The sequence below is a fragment of the Oryzias latipes genome, chromosome 1 (assembly GCF_053564925.1).
Source record: "Oryzias latipes strain Hd-rR chromosome 1, Olatipes_Hd-rR_3.1".
NCBI classification, from domain to species: domain Eukaryota; kingdom Metazoa; phylum Chordata; class Actinopteri; order Beloniformes; family Adrianichthyidae; genus Oryzias; species Oryzias latipes.
In genome coordinates this window covers 33,683,190-33,705,446 of record NC_136237.1, presented here as the reverse complement: position 1 = coordinate 33,705,446, position 22,257 = coordinate 33,683,190, and the positions used below count along the sequence as shown (strand labels likewise).

The 22,257-nt window shown below is 37.6% G+C and overlaps 2 protein-coding genes across 6 annotated transcripts in view; both read right to left on the bottom strand.

Annotated features, from left to right (window-relative positions):
• Positions 1 to 3,246: 3,246 nt before the first annotated feature.
• LOC101172876 (uncharacterized) lies at positions 3,247 to 9,891 on the bottom strand. Of its 2 annotated transcripts, none has more exons than XM_004065685.3 (4): positions 9,648 to 9,891; positions 7,245 to 7,653; positions 6,621 to 6,739; positions 3,247 to 5,249 (listed from the first exon to the last, which is right to left on the bottom strand). In XM_004065685.3, the coding sequence occupies exons 1-4, from the start codon at positions 9,730 to 9,732 to the stop codon at positions 5,074 to 5,076; spliced, it is 789 nt and encodes a 262-aa protein (XP_004065733.1). In that variant the 5' UTR covers positions 9,733 to 9,891; the 3' UTR covers positions 3,247 to 5,073. The 2 variants fall into 2 exon arrangements, with proteins under 2 accessions (XP_004065733.1, XP_078802322.1); XM_078946196.1 differs by having other exon boundaries at positions 7,245 to 7,683; positions 9,648 to 9,875.
• Positions 9,892 to 10,759: 868 nt separating this feature from the next.
• Positions 10,760 to 22,257, bottom strand: part of rab11fip4b (RAB11 family interacting protein 4 (class II) b) — a 45,422-nt gene continuing 33,924 nt past the window's right edge. For 3 of the 4 annotated variants that reach the window (XM_023955549.2, XM_023955539.2, XM_078953922.1), the window contains exons 4-14: positions 20,917 to 21,051; positions 19,699 to 19,734; positions 18,850 to 18,949; positions 18,155 to 18,258; positions 17,904 to 18,044; positions 16,305 to 16,386; positions 15,839 to 15,976; positions 15,503 to 15,661; positions 14,499 to 14,579; positions 13,966 to 14,109; positions 10,760 to 13,007 (exon numbers count right to left, since the gene is read on the bottom strand). In XM_023955549.2, the coding sequence (XP_023811317.1) occupies positions 12,891 to 13,007; positions 13,966 to 14,109; positions 14,499 to 14,579; positions 15,503 to 15,661; positions 15,839 to 15,976; positions 16,305 to 16,386; positions 17,904 to 18,044; positions 18,155 to 18,258; positions 18,850 to 18,949; positions 19,699 to 19,734; positions 20,917 to 21,051 (1,237 nt within the window). In that variant the 3' untranslated portion in view covers positions 10,760 to 12,890. The remainder of the gene's footprint in view (positions 13,008 to 13,965; positions 14,110 to 14,498; positions 14,580 to 15,502; positions 15,662 to 15,838; positions 15,977 to 16,304; positions 16,387 to 17,903; positions 18,045 to 18,154; positions 18,259 to 18,849; positions 18,950 to 19,698; positions 19,735 to 20,916; positions 21,052 to 22,257) is intronic. The other variant, XM_023955542.2, reaches the window with a different exon arrangement.

The following is a 22,257-nucleotide window of genomic DNA, read 5'->3' as shown; positions in this document are numbered from 1 at the left end:
GAAGTGTATTTTTTTTCTCTGAGGGGAATTTCTAATGAACTGCTGCCGCTCTGCAGAAACTATGTTCCGGAAAACGACAGGGTTTGTTTTTTTTTGTGGTTTTTGGCCAAAAATGTTAAAATCATAATTAAAAGAGCACTGGAAAGGCTTTTACAGTACATCAAAATATGATGGGAGAGGGTCTTTTTATTACACTTACAGACATATGCCACATTTACAACCTAAACTCTGAAAGCATGGTCCCATTCTCAAATGGAAAAGCCACTCAAAAGCTTTTTTAGAATGATAGAATAAATAAATGAACCAAAGAAAATCTGTCAAAACTGCAAAGTAAGGGACACTTTTTCCAGAGTTTTGTCCAGTATTTACTAGTTTAACTAACAGGCGACCGTTTACAGTTACAAAGCATCTTTGCACCCCCAGATCCACAATTCCTCAATGCTGTGGTTTCCTCGCCACAAGCCGCTATCTGTACTTGCCAACAAGTTGTTATAAGATCACTTACACATAAAAAACAAGGGTTTAGAAAATGACCGGACACACAAAGAACTAAAAAAGAAAAAAGAGAATCAAAGACTTGATGTGAGTCACTGCAGAGATATAAAGCAGCAGATGCTTTTAAGAACTGTTTGTTCCATGTTCCACGTTCCACAGTGGGAGGTCAGTTGTTGGGGTGGGGTGGGGTGGGGGTGGGGGGTGACTATGTTTTACTGACAGGGCACATATTTAATTCTGTTCATGGGAAATGATGTGAGTGAACAGAAGGACTTTGGGCTTTTTTCCCCCCTGTATTCAACAGCAACATGCGTCAGCAGAGCCGTTTTGTGCAGAAACCAATGATCTGACAGTTATACAGTCAAACAGTCTGATAGCCTTTTACTAGACCTGCACAGTAAATCCCAAATAAATCGTTACCGTGAAATGAAGCTGTGCAAATCAGCACGCATATCACGAAAGATGGCAAAAATTGCAATCAATGGTGACCTTAAATTTGCTAAAACAATCTTATGGTTGCTTGAAGTATTTAACGAATCAAATAAATCCCTTTATGCGTTTGACCAATCAGATGGAAGCCTTCACGTCGTTGACCAATTGGATGGAGCTCTCTTGTGTTAGTTGTTTGCCTCCCTAAGTAGACTAGGGCTAACTCTTATTTAAATGTAACTGTTGCAGTGAAATGGAAATGAGGTTTTTGGTTGTTTTCCCATTTGTTCCTGTATTGCACGTTATATCGTCATCATCAATACTGATCACTAATATAGCAAATCGAGAGTATTCCTCATATCGCGCAGCCATACTTTACAAATAATCCTTTTTGCTGTTTTATTCTGATTAGCCATGATTCATTTTGAACAGATCTCTGCACTTTGATCAAACATTAGTTCTAATGATGCAGTATTTTTCAAATAAAGCTTTTTTTTAATCTAAATTCTAAATACAACTCTCTGTATGCCAAGATAGGAATTTATTTATTCATTTAAAAAGGATCTTAAAGTATGGGTGAGCACGTCTGCACATTTAGCTTTAACACACTTACTTCCCCTTTTCAGAAAAATCATTGTACTTTTGTTTTTTTCCAGGTTTCTTCTGACAACCCCAGAGGAAACAAGTCCAAACCGTCCAGAAAATCCTCCGATTTCACAAATAACAAACCTTTTTTCTAACTCTAGAAAACCTGGCAGACCAAGAAAACATTAGATGGAAGATGAAGGACCAGAGGCTATACTCATAGTATGCATTTAACCCTTTCTTCACATGAACATTCAGCTCATTCTTTACATGCATGTTCGTCTACACAGGTAATATTTGTAGTTTTTGGAAAGCTAACAGGGGGAATTTGAAATGTTCCCTTAAATTTAAATAAATTAAAGATCTATTACTTTAAAAAATTGTCAGTTAATAACTTTTTTTGAACCAATAATCCCATCTCTATCTCCATGGTTTCATTTTTGGTGAATGTTTTTTTGTATTTAGGATGCATTGCATGAATATTGAGGCTGAATATGTGGCCCATATTTGTTTGCACCTAATGTTTTTATGATGTGGGGTCGAATAATAACTGATTAAAGAACATTTGGACTGAACATCGATAAATGAAATTAAATCGGAAGGATCTGGTTCCCGTTTTTTTTAAAATCATTTTTCATTTGGTAATCTTTTTTTTTTTTTTTTAAATAAACAAACACAATTTAGCGCACAGACATGGAGTAAAGAAACTTCAAGAATCCCCCTAATTGAAATGTGACAGATTTGGCCTAAATAACCCAAATAGACAATATGGTATCACTGTACCCCCAAAACCAAAAAGCTATCAGTTTAGACTGAATCTGTAGCAGAAAATCATCAAATATGAACTCAGTCTTTTTCCTGATGAATTCTTATGAAACGTCTTCTCACAACCAGAACACATTTGTTTTGTATTCAGGGGGTGGGGGGGCTGAGCCAACCACAGTCTTCCTTCCTGCTCACCTCCTGCATCTGTCCCATATACCATTTTAACAAACCATAATGTTACCAAATCAATTTGGATGATAAATGGTAACCAGATGAAAAAAAAAGAAAAAAAGAAAAAGCAACCTGGAGGTGACTCAGATTTTAGAAATGTGGCTCCAAATGTGTTTTCCCAGAGGCAACTCAGCACGAGAAAACCACCACAGCTAAGGTCTCTGTGCTTTACTAGTACATTGAACAGGTTGTAAGCATGACAAATGTACACGCTTTCGTTTGAAAGTAAATCATCGGGTAAAGAGCTGAAACAAAAAGGCACGTGGCGGTTGTGAAATGGACCCGGGCGGTTCAGACCCCCACAGCGGCGGCCTTTTTTTGTCCCAATTCCCAAATGTTGGGGTAAAGGTTCCGCTGGGGTTCGTCAGGATTTCAACACGCGGGATCCGAGGAGCCGTCTCTTCACCTTAAGGTTTCTGATGCTCGCCCTGCGAAGCCGCAAGACTCTTTCTGCTACTTCTGCACTCCGATGGAAATCCCTGGAACCCCGAGGCAATCCACTCCATGTTTCTGAGTGCTTGTTAATCAAGATTTATGAATGCCAAGCAGCCTCACAAAGCTAAAAGTGAACACCAGTGACAATCAATAACAGATGGGCTTTGTGCACAGCCAGATTGCACTTAGGGGGGGGCTTTGACTTAGTGAAGACATTTTTAGTAAGTCGCTTCAAAAGCACAAAAAAAGCTCCTGAGGTCTAAATACAATGGAAACAAAAACAAAAAAACACTGAATCAGCCTTAATTCAAACTAATAAAACTTTTTTTTTTTCTCGTTTATTCACAGACCCAAATATTTACAGGATCAAAGACACGGCATATGGGAATTCTGCCATTGAGTCGATTTTTTTGTTTCAGGTCAAGACAAGTTTGCAGAGACAGAGCAAATTCAAAGTGATGCTCAGCTTTGGGTCAAATAACCGCCACATTTCTGCAGGCGCTGAGACGAGCAGCCGCGCCTGCGTTTATCTAACAAAGACCAACAAGCTTGCATCGTCAGCCAAAGAAAAATCCTCAAAGCATGCCAATGCATTCACACTCGCTAACCAGGTTAATGTGCACACCTGTAAATTTTTATGCTAGCCAATGCCATGAATTCTACTTTTACAAGGTAATTATTCCTTCCTTTTTTAGGGATGATTAGTGGAAGGAGAAAAAAATAAAGAATTATTTACTTTCACAGATGGATTCACATCACTCACAAGTTTCCAAACACTTTCCTCTTCTGCAAGCACATCTTTAACCCTCAATACAACGAATAAAAACCCTTTTATTTCACAGTGTGAGGCTCAATCTGTTCAGTAAGATCCACTAAGTGATTTTTTTTCCTCTCTCTTTAAACATCTTTTTTTGCCAACTCCACAAAAAGCACAGCAGTACTGTCATCTATTCCTGTCATCATATTTCCCTCTGTCAACAAAGGAGTTTATGAATCAAAGCTACTTCAGCGCTTTGATTCTGACTCCTCTAATGTTGCAGCATTTCTCACATACTACGGGGGAAAAAAGCATTAAAAAAAAAGAGTAGCACAACAATTTCCCCTAACAAACCTGTAGCAAATATACATTTTTCTTTTTCATATTTTTGGTTATTTGACTCCAGCAACCCCATCCTCAAACTGAGGTTACTACAAGGGTGCAAGTAAGAGCTTGTGTCCTCCAATTCTTCCAGAATGAACCCATTGAACTCCCCAAGTTGTGAAGAAATAGCTCAGTGGCTGGATTTTTTGGAATAACTCTGACATCTAGTGGTCAAAAGCTGCAACTTCCCTCTAATAGTGCAAGGATTTAACTAACATTTAGGCCCAAAAAACTCTTATTTTGTCTGAATACATGGCAGAGGTGCATCGTAAACAGAACTGGGCACACACAACTCCTTTGAAAGAAGAACTTATAGTAAAAAGGAAAAATGCACAAAAACCTAGAACAGCAGCTGATTTATTGCAGTTGTGAAAATAAAAATAAATAAAATAATTCTGTTAGGAAAAAAAGGCATAATTTTTGTATGAACGTTGCTGAATGCGATCACAAAATCAAATCACTATTTTTTTCTATGATTCTTTATATAATACCTTAAGAATATTTTCAATAAAAGAAATGCAGTTAATTAACAAATAGTCAACTGATTTTTATCAATCGAAGTATTTCAACCCACTCAAAATATTAAAACTGCTTTACAGCTCTTTGAAACATTACTTTAAAAAATTTAAGTACAAATAAAATTATTGTTTTTACAAAACAGTACCTGCAAGGGAACACAGAAGTCCATCTAAATATGGGAAAGTAACTAAAATATTAAGACCTAAACAGCACAAACGCTTTATTATTAGTTTAGCCGCTAATAAAAAATGTAAAGCATTTCAAAATAAAACTTGGAAACAAACTTTCCTGAACTTAAGTTTCTATATTACAGCATTAGCCTCAAAAACAGCATCATGTTACTTAATACTCAAACTCAACTAATGAAATTAATTTTTGTATGGAAGTTAAACCATTAACTAGTGTGGAATAACCATGTGCAAGCAGCCTCTTTTTGTTTGAGAGTATTGACAGCCATGTCTGGCAGCAAACGCTCAGTCGTCAGCGTCTGCAAACTGCTCTGGCTCTGAGGGAACGCTGTAGCAGGACCACTTGATGGGGTGCGGGTGGTGCACCTTTGGGTTGTAGTCGATTGTTGCTGGCAGCTCCCCGGCGACCCTCTGCGTGAGAGTCGTACCCCGCACAGCAAAGTGGAGCAACTCCTCAGGACCTGGGAGAGCCACAGAGCAGCGGTCACTTCCAAAAATACGATGCTCACTTTCTACTTACATGACATTTAAAGGAGGTGGAAAGGTGTTATTCACGTTGATTATAGACAATCTTGAAAGCTCAATTACTTTTGACACATCCAGTTAATGTCTATGAAGACTGTCATTCATCCAGGTTGGTTCCATTGTAGCAGGTTTAGGGGATGTCATCTGGACTTGGTTTTAAAGTTAGAAGACGTTTCACCTCTTATCCAAGAGGCTTTGTCAATTCTGGAATTGACAAAGCACTTTTTTTTTTAGTTAATGCCAAAATATGTTTAATAAAGCTATTTGACCTGATGATTGTGAATTAAATAACACTGCAGAAATATTGGAAATGTTTTTGTTGTAGAAATCACATTACAGTTTGTGAAAACACAGTTGTTAAGGAGAAATGTTTAAACTGGCACATCATGTCATAAACATTGCTGACCCCGTAATTTTCATTTTTTTAAGTGTCCTTATTGTGTTATATATTATCCATCTGCTGTTTTTAATAGAGCTATGGAAACCAGATCATTTCCCCATTGTGGGATCAATAAAGTTTTATTCTATTCTACTAGAGTGAAAAGTTTTAGACTTTTTGAGTAAAAAAAAGAAGAAAAAAGATTATTCCGTACATAAAATGTGTCCGTCCCCCTCATTCTGCCTGAGAAAATGTAACTGATTAAAAAAAACACTTTTTTTTTCATTAACATTTTTCCTGTTAGATTAGTACCGAACAATAAAGGTTTTTGAAGCAAAGTCAACATTTTTTAATATCCATATTTATTTCTTATTAATCTGTTACACATTAGGGAGAGCTCTAACAATGGTTATAAAGAGCATCTGTCTTTAAAAACGACCTTCATCAATTGTTCTGTGCTCGTTCTGTCATTATTACCTTTTTACTTTTTAAATTTATTAACTTTAAGAAATGGCTGTCCAAATGTTTCGGTATAAATTGCACATTTTAAAAGCTAAATATTTAGAAAAAGTTGTTGTTTTTTTTTAACCATTCTGTCCCACTTCTTTACCTCGAAATACACAAATGTTTTAAAAATACTAAACCTTTATGTGCTATACCAATTTGTTCTTATACTTTTGCACCACAGACATTTTGTTTCATATCAGTATGTTGCAGAAACACCTCACAGCCAGTGATGACCCGGCTGCAAACATCTGCTTTTCAAAGTCTATAGGAAATTTACAGTCCAACCAAAATGCACTTTAGTTTAAAAATCAATTACATACAAGATACAATAATACTAAATCTGTTTTAAATGTTTGAGTACTTAAGTTCAGTAAGCCTGCTGTGTGGAGGAGTTGTGCCAAAATGACGGACTCTCTGTTACCATAAGGGTTAACTCCAAAACACATCTTTTCCCAGTTATGGAGACGGACGTCTTGGATATCATTTTCCCAGTTTTCCTCCTCTTTGGATGGGGTGACTGCTGATGTAAATTCACATTTCCTACGACAAGATTCAAGGTATTAAACTTCAGTTTTGAGGAACAAAAACGTAATAAACTGTTTAAACATGTTGTTGAGGCAATAGTTTCTGAGCAACAAATGTAGATAAAAATCAATAAGCAACTCAAGAATAATTACTGGAAAATGCTTTAGCAGTCCTTCTTTAATCCAAACAGGGTCTAGGGTAAATTTGAGAGGAAAATCTCTAAATGCTTTACTCACAAAGATGTGTCCACAGACGTGCAGTTAAGTTCTTCACATCTGCTCCAATATTAATACACATCTGATCAAAGGTAGCTGAAGCTTAAGGATGAATGTCAACAACCCAAGTACAACAAGAAATCTCATTCAAATCCAGTAGGTATCACTGGAAATATTTCAGTCTTCCATTTAGTGGAACTAATGCAGCTTCTGTGTAACCCCCCCCACCTGTCACTGAACCGCTCAAACAATCGTGATGCATGACTTCGGTAAAGCACTGCTGTGTGTGCATGACGCTGGCTCACCTCGCCTTATTCTTGTGTTTAAAGGTCTTCCTTCCTCCGTGGTGCGTTGAGGTTATTAAAGGGCAGTGATCCGGTTTCCCGCGATCAAACTCGTGGGAATGAGCAACGCCGTTTACCCCGGTCACACCAACGTCCAACACGCCGCCTGCACGCCCGGCTGCCAGTTCATTGGCGGCAGATGAAGGTTTTCTTTTTGTACCTTTGCTCTTGTTATTAATATAACTATTAGGTCCACATGGAGGTGTGGGAGCGTACAGTGAGCGAGCGGCTGCAGTCTCGCTGGTTCGAACACCTACGCCGTTTATCAGACCTGCGCTTCTGCTGTCTTTGCTGACCAGGCGCTTGGTGCTCCAGCTGCTGTGATGCTCTCTCCTCTCATAGCTCAGACCAGTCTGGGGCATTGTGTCACCTGTGATACAAAATGACTTTCACTGCGAGGCTGAGGGAGAGGAAAAAAAAACTTCTAGCAAAACAAACCTTTTAATCAGCAGGAGGATTAGATGACCCAGTTTGACATTAATTGATCGAATCTTATAAGGTTAAGCCGCTACCGCTTTTACAAAAAAAATGACCTCAATTAAGTTTCTGGGGAAAATACGATTAAAAAGGTAGTTGTAGTTCAGTTGATACTAATGGTTCTTGTCAAAATGGGCAACAAAATGAACATAGGAATCATTTATATAAACTTCTTTAAATAAATCAGGTATTTATTGATTTATAGTGGGCTGTGCAGTTAGATTCTTTTAAAACACTCTTTAGATAAATGAAAACTGTAAAGTGTAGCACAAAAGTGAGGATATATATATATGTATTTTTAAGATAAATCTGTTTTAGAATTATTTTCTATTCAAATTTATTCATTTAAAATGTCTGTTTTTCCACATTTTTTAATGGTACCATATTTGCAAGAAGTATAATTTTTTAAAGCATCAACAATAAGGTTAGATAAAGTGCAATGTGAATATAAGAAATAGTTATCAATTCTTTACAGCTTTTTTTGTTTGACGTTGCTACTGAAAGCTCCGTGTTGAGCAGATATGAGGATGGACCGGATTGGACTGTAGGTCAGGAAAACACGGGATAAAGAAAAAGAAATGTTGCACTGAAGGAGTCAATTATTTTGATGGAAAAAGTGTGATTGTGTAAAAAGGCTTTTTCTTTAATCATTAAAAAATGGTCATTGAAGGAAAGCATTCTGCCAGTGAAAACTAATAGAGCTGTTAAAGGTATAGTTTGTTTTTCTATAAGAAAATTTGTGTCCTTTTGTCACCAATTCTTCTCAACGTTTTTTATTTAATAATAATAATGGATTGGATTTATCTGCGCTTTTCAAGTCACTCAAAGCGCTTGCATTGTGTCCATTATTCATTCACTTTAGCCTCCTTATAGCTGTGTTAAAGGAAAGCCTTATCGTATGCTTATTACATTTTTATTTAATGAACAATGTATTGAAAGATTGAAATTATTCTTGTTAAAACAAATGTAAATTGTTCAGTTCCCCTGTTTAAAAAATATGTTTCTTTTTAGTCTTTTAGTCACTTTAGTTTTACTATAACTTGAGGACAAAAATTAAACTCAATTTTCTTCAAATTATTTCACTGAATGCATATGTTTTTTCATGCAAATAAAGGTCATTCTCTTTTTCTTTGTCAATCTGAGGGTTGGCTCTTAAAGTGCACTTCTTTTTTAATTATCTGTATATATATTTGGAACAGATCAACTTCTGAGGTTTACCGTATATTTATCATCCATCACAAACGTGTGCAATTGCAGTTTTCTTTAAAAAAAAACTTATTTCATTTCATTTATCCCACAATGGGGACAATAAATAAATAAATTAATTGTAAATTTAAATGTAAGTGGAAAAGTGGTCATCAACGATTTAAAAGCTCCAATTAGTTTGGTTGTAAACAGGAACACAACATTTCTTTACACTGCCTCAGGGTATAGTCATGGGGGTGAAAGGAAATTTTAAAACATTAAGGACCTAAACAACATTTTTTTTCATCAGTGGCTTTTTATTTTAGTCGTTTTAAACGGACTTCCATCTTTTTTGGGGGGCTTCTTAGCCGTGTTCAACTTCAAAGCAACTGAAACTTCGATTTCACAAATAAAACAGAAAATTACAAAGCAAGCAAATCATAATCGACACGTTTATCTAGTAAATATTACTGTCCACTTTCAAAAATGTTGATAGATATTCGTTTGCAAGAAGTAGTTTCAGCAAAAAGTTTAAGCTAGCACCTAGCATAAGCTCAAGTTAGCTGTGATTGACAGCAAAGTCGATTGTGAAAAAGACATTTTTTAAAACTCTCTGAAGAACAACAGCGAGAGAAAAACATTCCAAGAAATCAAAATGAGGGTTAAATTAAATTTATAATTGTTCTGTAAAATATCACTTGCCCTTAGATGAAATGGACTCGTCCGAACCGAGCGGCGCTGGGAAGTCTTGGGTGGAGGTTTGGCCGCCGATGAGAAGCGCCATCATTTGATTGATGTAGCAACCAAACAAACCAAAACATGCAACGACAATTTCAGTGGTGAAATGCTAAAGATTTGAACCTTGATGCGACTTAAACTGAGCACAAACCTAATTTTGAACGTTTAAACTACTCAAGAACTTTAGAAAGTCCTATGATATAACAAAAATGTAAATGAATAATAAAATAAGTTAATTCAGTAAAGGAGTGGGATGATATAAATTTCATTCCTTCCACTACTTTTAAAGCAAATATTTAAACACCTTTTGACAAACTTCCCATTTAATGGAGTCAATGTTTCATTAACGTACACACAAATACAAATGTCTATTTTGAGTAATTATGTCATTTCCAAGTGTGTGTGTGGATGTTAATGGATTTCTTTTACTTGAAATTTTCCAGTCAAGTCACTATTAATTATTCAGAGTTTGATCTGTTTATCTCTTTTGTTGGCCTACTTTGGTATTTTTTTGTTTTGAATACTTGCTTGAAAATCAATCAAATAAAAATTAGCATAAAGATTTGAGTGAATTTACACATTCAACACAAGGAAAAAAAAACTTTATTTACTGATTATACTAATTGTAATCTAATCCTAAAAGAAGAAAACATTGTTGGTAAGGCTGTTACTGCTTGTGGGGAACATTTTTTGTAGTAGCAGCAATTAAACAAAACAATGCAAATTGCTGTTGCAGAATCAATCTAAAAGCTGCTGGATGGCTCCATTGGCTGCATGCAGGACTGGTGTGTGGGAAACCAGGGGTTGCTTCCCAGGGGTGCAATGAGCTGAATCTAGTGTGAGTTGTTGGGCAATAACCTACTGCCTACATATGTAGCCAGAAGGGGGGGGGCAGGCAGATCTGGGTCTCCCTGTGCTGGTCCCCGCCCGGATAAAATACAAATTGGGTTGATAATATTACAAATTGATGTTTTGTGATAATGTAAAAGTATAAAAATAATCTTTCATTGACTTAAATCTTAAAATTAGACAAAAATCAAGCAACAAAAAAAGCAATAATTTGCCGTGCACATATGACAGGTTGCTTTTTTGGTTTTATTAACATAAGAATCTATCTCCGCCTGCTTCCCCCTCAGTCCACACAACAGAGGGAGAATTCAAACACCGTTGTGACAGAAGAACCGTAAAAGCAATTTTTATTGCAGATTCAAGTGGCAAATAGACTTTATCATGAAAACCTTTCAGAGCAACAGAAGTCGGAGACTTAATTTTTTCAACAGGATGTACCCTTTGATTTGATTCAAATCTTTAATGGCACCAAGTACTACTGAGAGGTCAGGTTTGTGGAGAAAAACCAAACACAAATCAGTAAAGTACTGTAATAAGTTAATATTGCTTATAGTTGTGAGTAAATAAGTAGGATGACAGGATGTAAAAAGCCAGTTTAAAATGAAATGAATAGAAGCGCATTTAAACTAACACAAAAAAAACAATGAAAAGAGAAAAATGTTATAATTACTCACAAAACATATCTGGCTTGAGTACCATATAAAGCATTGAGCTGTACAGCTAAAGCATTCCTTTCTATGCAATAAAAGGGTAGCCTTTTCTTGATAAAACAGTACAAAATAGTTTTTTTTAGTACCAGTTTGAGAAAAACAGTGAGTGGCACATGAATACAAAGTACATTTACAGTTCAAAAACATATAGACAGAATGTACCCTCAATCTTGAAGAATGTCCTTGAAAAGGCACAGACAGAAGAAAAAGAAAAGGACCATGCAAACAAAACGAAATGTTTGTGCAAGGACGCAAAACTGGTTAAGAATAGTTACATAATACAGCAGATGCCCACCCTCCTACACACCTGAATACTGTAGATTTCTTTGTTTTAATGTGAAATCTGACTGTATTTTTATTTTGAATGATCTTTTGATCATATAGAAACTAAACTGTGAAGTTGTACATTCATGATATTTACAGCATTAGTTTCAGGGAGTTATTTGGGTTTCACTTAATCATGTTTTTAGCCAAAAAAAGGTTTAGTCTCCTGTTCGCGCGCTTCCATCCAGAATCTGTGTCGACCTCACTGAGAACAGATCTTCAGAAAGCCTTTCAATCAGTCCAAAGTACATCCACCACACATCCAGTACATTCATATCACGACTCCTCTGTGCAACATTGTTTGGGTCAATTACTCCAGCAGAAATACAAAATCAGTTTTCAGTTCTGGCTTTGCCAGCTCCTAGAATGGAAGTTCCAGTTAAAAGACCCTCCCTGATTGCCACGTCCGTGCCATAAAGCAGCAGTCTTAACCAACTAAGGGACACTTCTTTGTGAAAAGGTTCACTGTTGTAATGATTGACACTTCAAGTGCTGTTTGCAAGGTTCCTTGGAAGACATCTTATTAAGATTATAAATAAAGTTGTCACCTTCATCGCACTTTCAAAGACTTTACAAAATTCCTTTTTCGCCAGCACACTTAACCTCAACAACAATTGTGCTGTTTATTGTTTTGCATTTCTATTTTATTCTGATAAAATCTGCCTCATCCCCTTCAGTCTTCTTAAGCACGTTTGTTTAAATAAGTGCAGTCTGAAAAAAAACCCCTCCACGATGGATATTGGTTTGCAGCTCAGGCAGCGGGCTCGCCTTCTCGCCTTCATGTCTGCTTCTTAACTTATGTTAATGTACTTTCCAAAATGTGTTGATGCATATATTTAAAAAAAAAAGATGCTTCTGAATTAGACACCCATTATTACAGCAGTAGATGTTACTGTATTCCAGTATTTAGGTTCAAGTATATCACATCCCGTTTCATACGCTGACTGTCAGTTCTAAATGAAAACGAGTCATGTGTGCGTAAAAGTTATCAATTCCTCGCATTAGACCAAAGTAGTACAAACACATTTCAGAGCACAGAGTGAATACAGTTGGAGACTGAGATGAACAGTTACAGTTTCTAAGCTATTAGGCAGTAAGCATTGGTTAAGTCCCTTTACCTCAACTGAAGATTTAACTTCACCTTTGAGAGTAAAGTCCCAATACAACAAGCACTGAACAGTCACGGGCGAGACCGAGTCCGCTTCACCTTGTCTTTCATCTGTACAGGTTCCTGTCCTGACTTGCCTGCAGGTTCTGATCAGGCAGTTGGAAAAAGCCCACTTTGCCTGAGATTAGGAACCGTTTTCCTGCAGGTTCTCCGCTGTTAGTTCTTGATCTCCAGAATGGAAGGGTTATGATCGAGAATGGATAGGATGATTTTGTCCATGTACTGCCTCAGACGTATGTTGATTTCCTCCTGCTGCTTTAGGGCATCCATCAACTGCAGAAAAATGTCAAAGACTTCATTTTAGTTCATCAGTGATGTTTGCACACATCTACGCAAGCCAAAACAACTACAACAAGACAGCAATTATTTCTATTGTTGCTATAAGGAAATTATGGGGACTGTGTCTCGTTACATCTGCCATCAGTTGCAAATTTAGTTAAATTTGCAACTGATGGCTGTAACGTCCTAACAAATATTTTCATTGTGAGCTTGTTTTTCTTTGCTTAATTTTGATGACAAAGAAAACTTTTTAACATCCATTCTAGAAAAAAAAATTGTGTTTTTGGCGTTTTTTTACATGTTCTTGCAGCATATTTCTTATGATGGAAGACACATAAAAAGAAAATTAAGATTAAAATAACCTTTCTGAGGATCTCTTTATTCAAATTGTTGTGAATCAGCAGTAGAAAAACATCCACTGGGGCTAGCCGGTGCTAGTCTAACTAGGTGTGCTGAAAGTTTGGCGTTTCATATCCTTTTAAAGACCCTAAAAGGCTTAGAAAACCACAGTATTATCTTATCAGTTCATCAATCCATGAATCGATCTTGATTCTTTAAACTATTTGATATGTTTTATGCTGAATGCTCTTCCTGACACTCCCTCTGCATTAACCGGGCTTGGGACCGGCACACTGGCAAGACACCAGCTTGTGCTCTGTTGAGGCAACATTTGTTTGTCCGTGCATCCTTACACGTTTTTGCCATTAATATTTAATATAATTATTTTTGTTGTTTATTTATGTTTGGCTTTTTTCCCCCATCATTTTTATTTCTGTAGTTCATCCTGGATTTTTGCAGGCCGTCACATTGGGGGGGGGGGGGGGGGGGGGGTGTCGTGGCATCCCTTGTCTATATCCAGCTTTGCACAAAACTGATGTTTGTGAGGAAACTTTAAAAGTTAAGAGCCAAGAACCGCTCCAACCCAGCCAGCAACACTCGTGTTGGATTTTACCTGGTCTCTGGAAGCATTCTCTATTTCAGCTGCTAGAGACTGGGCCTTGGTCTGCGTGGCAAACAGGTTCTTGGCTTCAAACAGGCTCAGGCTGAGGATCTGACCGTTTAGCTCGTCGTTCTGTTCTTTCAGTTTGTGGTTCTCCTAAAAAATAAAAAGGGGGAGGGAGAGAGGAAACGAGAACAGGTCAGACACACAAGAACACAAAAGAACATCAAAAATGACAGCCACTACTTAAGCCTTACTCAACATTACAGCAGAACACAGAGCTCAGTACCAGCAGACACAGCAATGCTCTTCTAATCTGGATGTAACATGGGTTATGCATGTTAACGGCTCCCTTATTTGTCTGTTGGGTTATGAAAGCTGCACATTGAAGCCACCTGCTGAGATCGGGTCAGTTTGCTTCTCCCCTTGTTCTTTCTCTTTGGCCTCCAACAAGGGAATTGCTAAATGTAGTCTGGGCGAGTTTGAGTTACTCAGTTTTTATTAGTGGTTAATCGGGACGTCAAAAGGCGCAGAAGCAATTTTACCATGACGTCGGGGCAGAGCCGAGCCCCAGATAACAGCAGCTGATGGAATTCAGGGGGAAGAAAGTCCTGGGATGTAAACGACTGGACACACACATAGAAATATTGAAACATGTGCAGAGGCAAGTAAAAGAGTGACTTCCGTCCAGATTGTACTGGGTTGAGTCACTCATTTTACATCTGAAATAAACTGGTCTAATTTGTAGTATTTGTCACCAAGTCATTTTTTTTGGTGGCCCACTCAGGCAGACTCTCCTTCTTCCTTTTTCCATTTTTGGCTGCTTTGAATCAAATGTGTGGCTTCTTATCTGCTAATAGCTGCATGGATGTAAATTGATTTTATTCTGAAGAACAGCTTTGAACGTACTCCACGAGACAGAGGCAAACTGCCTACAGTTTAACAATCTAAAATGCAATGATGATGCTAAATCTTTTAGCAAAAAGTCCCTGCTCTTTTCTGGGTTGAACATAACATCAGTTGTTTTGTTATGCCACACTTTACCAGACATTTTAGAGATAAATGTCACTTTTAAGGCAATCCTGATGATCAATGATTGACAAAACACACAGATCACACATCTGCAGCTGTAATAAAATTGCAATTAAGCTCCATAGTTTGAGGTCAAAACTAAAGTCGTGTCGTAGGCTATGTTGAGGACAGCACTGCTATAAAAAAGGAACATTATAATTGGTTATCAGACCCACAGCCATCCTGGTAATGTACCACTTAAATCTGCTCTGTTGTAATGTCTCTGCAGACACAAAAATGTCAAAAGGTCTTCCTTGGTCTATGAAATTAGCTCACCTGCTTCTCAGGGAGCACATAAACTCCAGTTTGTGTAAGGATCCCTGACGTTTGTTGGACAAGCAAAAACGTGTGAACTCAATGGATCAGCAGTTTTTGAAATCAGCACAAAAAAAATAATGACCATAGAAAAAAAAAGAAATTCCCTTGCTGATCAAGCCTGACAGAAAAATGTAAAACGAACGAAGCGTTTGGTCCATACCTGCCTGAGTCTCTTGACCTCGTGCTCAAGCTCTACCTCCCTGGTCCTGCAGCTGAGGTCTGCGAGTCCAGAGGAAGAGCTGCGGCCCCGGCCGGGCTTCTCTGCCTCCAGCTTGAAGAGCTGCAAATGCTCCAGCTCTCGGCGCAGGTCCTCTATTAGCTGCAGGTCAAACAATGGATAGACCCATTTACATCGTTACATAACGTCATGGCGGAGTTTTTCTATGAGCTGAAATAAACAATGTAAAACACTATAAAATGCCACCAAGAGTGGACAAAATGCACCCCCCCCCCTTATTTTCTGCATATGACTGTATAAAATACCCCCCTCCCCCACCTCCTGCATGGCTTCCTTCTCTGTCTGGAACTGCTGTCTGTTCTGCTTCAGTTTGTCCATCATTTTTCTGTAGAGGTCCATTTCATCCTTCAGTCGCAGACTGGTGTCCTCCAGCTTATTGGTCATCCTCTGCTTCTCCTGAGGGTGGAAAAGTACACACGTTTATGTCTTTGTTTCATTAAACATTGCTTTTTGAATACCTTTCAACAATTACATGCATTATTTCATTTACCGTGTGCTTTTGGAGACTGAAATTATTTACGTGGTAAATACAATGATTCCTAATGACGGCAATATGTTTTAAATTTAAATTCGGGGGAAACTGACATTTAAGAAAAGAAATAGAATTTACAAAAAATATGGTTTGTTTAGGAACCTCCACCCTGCAGAGTAAAAATGAAGCTGGACTTTCAAATGATTGAAGTTTGGAATAAGAGCTGCTTAGCGTCCAGTAGAAAAGCCTCACCTCGTCCAGCTTCTCTGTCTGTGACTTCAGACGGCACAGGTTAAGAGACATCTCCATGTTTTCATCTTCCAGCTGCTTTACCCTATACAAAGAAGCAAGGAAGTAGCACTGTTTTAATGTATTTTGAATAACTTTAAATGTTTTTGTGGCAGAGACATTCATCTGTTGCAAAGTAGGTCAAATTTGACACCATTGTTTTTCTGATGTCTAACAGTAACGGAAGAAGCTGGTAAAAAACAAAAACATTCCAAACTGTTCAGGACTTGACATTAAATAATAAATCAACGTTGTAAACACATCATATTGACATGTCAGCTTATTTAGGGCTCAATAAGCTCCTTCAGCCCCGTAACGTATACCTGTACGTGTCTGGAGGGACTAAATCCTCCGTTTTGCACGGATTTATGGGATAACATGTCAGTTTCATTGCACTGTCATTGGGAGTTGTGACTGTCAGTGCTAGGAAATCCTTCAAGCGCCTCACCTGCAGCAGGTTTCTGCAACCTTTAGCAGTAAAAGAGTCATTTGGGCCCATTTCTTACTCATCTAAACCTTTTAGGAGCCACAAAACTTTTACTTTTACATTCATTCACATGCACTCATTACATTACTTTTTATAATAACTCTGAAATATATTTCTTATTTGACATGAATAAAAACAGAAAGAGAGACTAGCACTTTTTCAAAAAGTGGAGTAGTTTTTGACAGAAGCTAGTATGACATCTTTTAAAAATAAGAGACTTCCTGTGCCAAAACTTTACTTTTAAAACATCGTATTCTTTTAATTTTCTTCTGCCAAAGATTCACTATGGAGGGGTGACAGGGCTCCAGAGCCTCAGGTTGCAGATCCCTGACCTACCAGCTCTTTTACCACAGCCACCATTTTGCTCTGTAATTCTAGAAAAAGAGTCGATGCATTTGGGGGATAAATGGGACCACGGGGCAGAACCTGATTTATTAGCCTAAATTAGATAAAACAGTCAGGATTGTTGCTTTGTAGTTAAAAGGAAAATCTATAAAAAAGGAAGCCTTTGATAACGTGCATTTATTAATTAAATGATAAAATCCGACAATTGTTCAAAGAAATTGTAGACTAAACCAACAAAAACTCCTAGTGCGGGTCTTTACATATTGCTTTTTTTTTTATCTTTACATGTTAGCAACACCTGATGAAAATACGGGGGTCCTTATGGTTTAAAACATGTCAAAAAAAGAAGAGTTCATCAGGTCAAATCATTACTGTCACTTTTGAAGACTTTATTAGACATATCAGTCATGTCTCAGCCTGTGATCAAAGGCCATGAAAATATTTGTGCCTTCCGTCTTGCATACTTGAAATTTTTTGCAAACATTGTTAACATCCTGGGACCTGGAGGTTCAAGTCCAAGTGTTCTCTAGCGCCCTCTTGTGGTGTCTTCTACCAACACACGCAAAAGAAGTGACAACAGTAACATTGTCAGTGCACGACTTAAAAAAAAAAAGATAATGGGCAACTGTGCAATTTATTGCCCACTAAGTGTAACGAGTTTCTGCCAGCTGGTATTCTGATAAAAAATGTACCAAAAGAGGATTTTGTACTTGTGTGCATGTGCTTCTCACCGACTGTGAAGTAGTTCTATGTGCGTGCTTTTGTCCCTCTCCATCTTGATGTAGGCCTCCCTGTGCCTCCGTGTCTCCTCCTGCAGAGTTTGTTCTGCTCGGGTTTCTTGGTCCTTGAGCAGCTCTTCCAGTTCATTAACTCTGAGAAAACAAACCATGTCGCACAAATTGTTTTAGATACTGCATCAAATATGACCTATAAGGGGTCTCTCAGACTCCGGGCTATACAGTCTAACATTTTATCCCCTTACCTGTGTACTAGCTGTGTATTCTCCTGCTTTAGCCTGGACTTGAGATCTCCATTCATCACAATCTCATTTTCCAGTTCTGCCACCTTCTTCTCAAGAGAACTCACCTGCCATAAAGAGAATATGTTTGATAGAAATGCAACAAAAAGCTGAAGCATGGGATTTCCAAAAATAAATCAATACTAGATATAGATATTATTGTAATTAATTCCATCTGAATGTTCTGAGAAAAGCTAAAGGAATTATCAAATAAGGAGGGTAAGTTTGGACAACAAAAACCACTAAATTGTCCAATCATGTTTCAATTCTTTGCATGTCACTAATTCCCAACGTACCATTAAATCCAGGACTCCACTAGTCCTTAATTTGGCATCCCCTTATTCGGAAAACATTGAAGATTTCTTTATGTAATTGAAATTAGAATCAGCCATGAAGGGGTTAAACCCACACAAAAACCCCCACTAAAGTTTAAAATGTTGTTCCAGTCTAAAATGTTCTGGATTAGTCAGGCTGAGTCAGTCCATCTATGTAAGCAGATCATAATTGTCTGTTTTGATTGGTTCAGTGCCTCAGACAATCAGATCTTATTCATTCAGATGGTTTGTTTTAAGAGTTGATTAAATAAGGGTTCTTTTAAATAAAATGAAAAATAAACAGATAGGAATGTGCAGATGAAGAAAATGTGAATGCTTTTCTACCTTCTCGTTGATGTCGACGTCACAGGAGTCAATGCTGTCTCTGAAAAGGTCCTCTGTGCTTCCGTTACTGCTGCTCAGGTTGCTGTTGTGAAGCAGCTGCCTGTTCAAAAAACAGATGAGCAACCTGACTCTGGTGAAGAGAACTAAACACCCGCATTTCAGAGTTCCAGTCAGACTGACGGCAAAGGAAAAGAAATCGAACGAACTAAACAGTCAGCCGAGCACACAACAGAGGTGTGGGGGTCTCTGACTGTGAACAACGGTGACATCCACGCCATGATGTGACAGAATGACTCCACAGAGGCAAGCGCACTGCTTCATTACCGAGAGATGGGGACATAGCGCGGATGAGGAGGAGAGGAGGAAGGACAAGAGGATGGACAAAGAGCAAAAAAAGTGGAAGACATGATCCAAGTCGACACAGATGCCAGTGGAGAGGGAGCCAAAGTTTTTATTAAGAACATAGATCAGGCCTGACAGATCCATTTTAAGTGTCCCCATAACTCAGTATATAAGGTTACAACAGACAAAAGCAGCAACAGGGGACATCTCATCAAGAGAAGAGAATCCAGGCGATGCACAGACAAAAATGCCTGCTGCTTTCAAAGTTGATAAAAGTCTTTTTCAATTCAGGATCAGATCGCATGTATTTGCCCTTATATGTGTTTTCTAAATTACTTTTTAGTAATGAAGTGTTTGACGGTGTTGTTGTCAGGCGTGTTTGTCTACAGACGGCACAAATACAAACAGTGCAGCATGCATGACACAAGCATATACAGCAGCATCAGAAAGGAAACGTTAGTTTTTGAAGGCATACATACAGGGGCACAGACAGTCCAGCACTCTTACCTTCCAAAGGCCGTGCTGGAGATTTTTCTGTTGGGACTACAAAAAACAAAAAAAACAGCATTAAAAAAAACTGCATTTAATGTGATCATTAAAAGTACAGGAGAGACGAAAACAAACAAACTGGAATTTCTTTAGAGTAGTTTCACACAAATCACAGTATTTTCATATAAAATATAGAAAATGAATATAATAAAACAGTAAATATAATAAAATACGATATAAAATAAAACACAGAGATTCATTAGTTCAAATAGTCACAAACAATAATCCATTTTAATATAGTTGATATTATATACTGATATATATGAATGTATGCATTTCTTTTACTTTTGTTTATAAAAGCTGCTGTTGAAAACTATGATTCTGATCTGTTTTCCTCCTAAAAATAAATCATTTTCCACTCCTAAATCATATTCAATATTAATTAAATATTTTACCCAGAATAATAGTTTCCTAATGAGTCTTTCTGTTTGTGTTTTTGTTGGCTGGGAGTTTTCAGGTAAGCTAGACAGCTAATAATGGTGACCTGCAGGGATTTGGTTTCCAGGAATAGCTTTGTCTTTATGGTGGCTGTGAAGGTAAGCACCAAGCAGATATTCTTACATAACAAGTCATTAGCATCCGAGTGTGTGCGCGGCTTTGTGTGTGTGTGACAGAGAGAGAGAGAGAGAGAGACTACCACTGGAAGAACATTTAGTGGCTGTATTCTTTCTCTTTGGTTGAGTTTTTTGTCAAAAAATAATTCTGAATAACCAAGTTCTAAATAAATAAAAATAGGCAGACAGATTTAAGACTGAACTGTTAAGTTTGGCACACTTTGTTGTTACATAGAACCCTTGACACCATGTTGCCACATTTCAGGAAACACTTTGATTTAGGATTGAAAAAGACTTTAAAAAGTTTACCAATTTTGCATTTATTTTATTTTATTTTTATCGCTTTACTGCTTTATGACTTGTTTTACTCTACGCCGTTTAAAAAACAAGTTCTTCTGCATTTAGGTCAGACAAGTTTTATTATCTGTTAAAAGAAGATTAACATTTGAGTCTAAAATAGTGGATACTGGATACTGGGGATTGAGTCCCAAGTTTGTTTTTGCAGATCATGTCTTAAATTTACATTTCAGTTGGCGAGCACTTCCGCCCGTCAGGTCAGTCATGTAAGGAAACGTGCTGTGTACACAAACACATAGCAGTTTGACATTTTCATGCGTGTTACCTGTTCGCTCTGAGGTGTTTGAGGCGAACCTCCAGGTCATTGAGCTGGTTGACCTTTTTGCTGCACTGTGAACAGTAGACATCCATGAGTTCGCCGGCGTAATGGTGCCGCACTTTGCGTGGTGTCTGGCCCGCGCTGTGAACAAACAGACAAACTTTACCAGACAAACAGCAAGAGAGAACCCTCCTTACACCAACAAATAAACCAATCTGCAAATAAATCATCTGGAAAGGACTGCATGGAGACGATCAACAAATATTGATTCATTAACCTCCTTTTTCTTATTTGTCATAAATCTGCTTCTCTATTATGACTTTAAATCAACTTGCCAGCCCAATTCTGTGAGTTTTGTCTGTTTGGTATGCAACAAAGGAGCATTAGAACTGTATTGACAGTCTATCAGATGAAAGGCTTAATCCCATTAAGAACAAGGCTCTGATTAATATTCATGTGGCCTTCAGGGCAAGAACTCCTTCCCTCCACTCCTGCAGTCGGGGAGGAATTCTAGAGCCAGCAGAGAGGAAACTAAAATGCATGAAATTAAATAGAGCCTCTTTTACATTTTACTTCATCATTGCTTAATCTTTGAGAAACCGAACAGACGCAAAAGTCAGATGTAGAGTTTTCGTTTGCTCTGAGCAGTGATGAGTGTGCTGGAGCCATGTGCTGCAAGAACCTGCTGTTGTGGTTTTGCCACAACGTTGGGAGGAAGTGTCAGGTTTGTACGCAGCATCCTGTCAATACATGAAGCTTTACTGAGGTTTGCATACTTCCTGCACTCCAAAGTTCCTTTCTCAGTTCTTTTGTTGGAGAAAACTTTTTTATACTTCCGTAATGTTTGGTCCCAGGGTTGTCTTTCTCATCAAATATCTTTAGATTGTCAGAAACTAAAGGTATAGTAATAGTAACATTTTTAACATGTTCTTGTGGTATTTTTCTGATATATGAGGAAATGTATGACAAAAATTAGGCTTAAAATTGCATCACTAAGTATTTCTTTATTCAAATCTTTGTGAATCTGGAGAAGATGGAAAAATGCCAAATGAAAAAGAGCTTATTAAAATAAATCAAAAGGTGATCGGAGTGGGACTGTAAATATAAAACTTCACCTCTGTCAGTTTTAAAAGTGTATTTGACATTGATGATTGATGCATCTCTGCTTCGATATTTAACCAGCTTTTATGAAGCTAAATCCTGATAAAACATCTAACGGATTATTATTAGACTAATTACTCTGGTCAAACGCTGCAAGCATTTCTAAAAGACACAAATTAAGGGTAACCTCAAATACATTGGATTAAAGAAGCATTCAAAGCAACTTTTACTTTAGCTGCAATAAAG

Coding starts and splice junctions, on each gene's coding strand:
- LOC101172876 (XM_004065685.3), bottom strand. CDS start 9,732: ATGATGGCGCTTCTCATCGGCGGCCAAACCTCCACCCAAGACTTCCCA. Junction 6,740..7,244: donor AAACACAAGAATAAGGCGAG/GTGAGCCAGCGT, acceptor ATCTTGTCGTAG/GAAATGTGAATTTACATCAG. Junction 5,250..6,620: donor TTTTGGAGTTAACCCTTATG/GTAACAGAGAGT, acceptor TGGCTCTCCCAG/GTCCTGAGGAGTTGCTCCAC.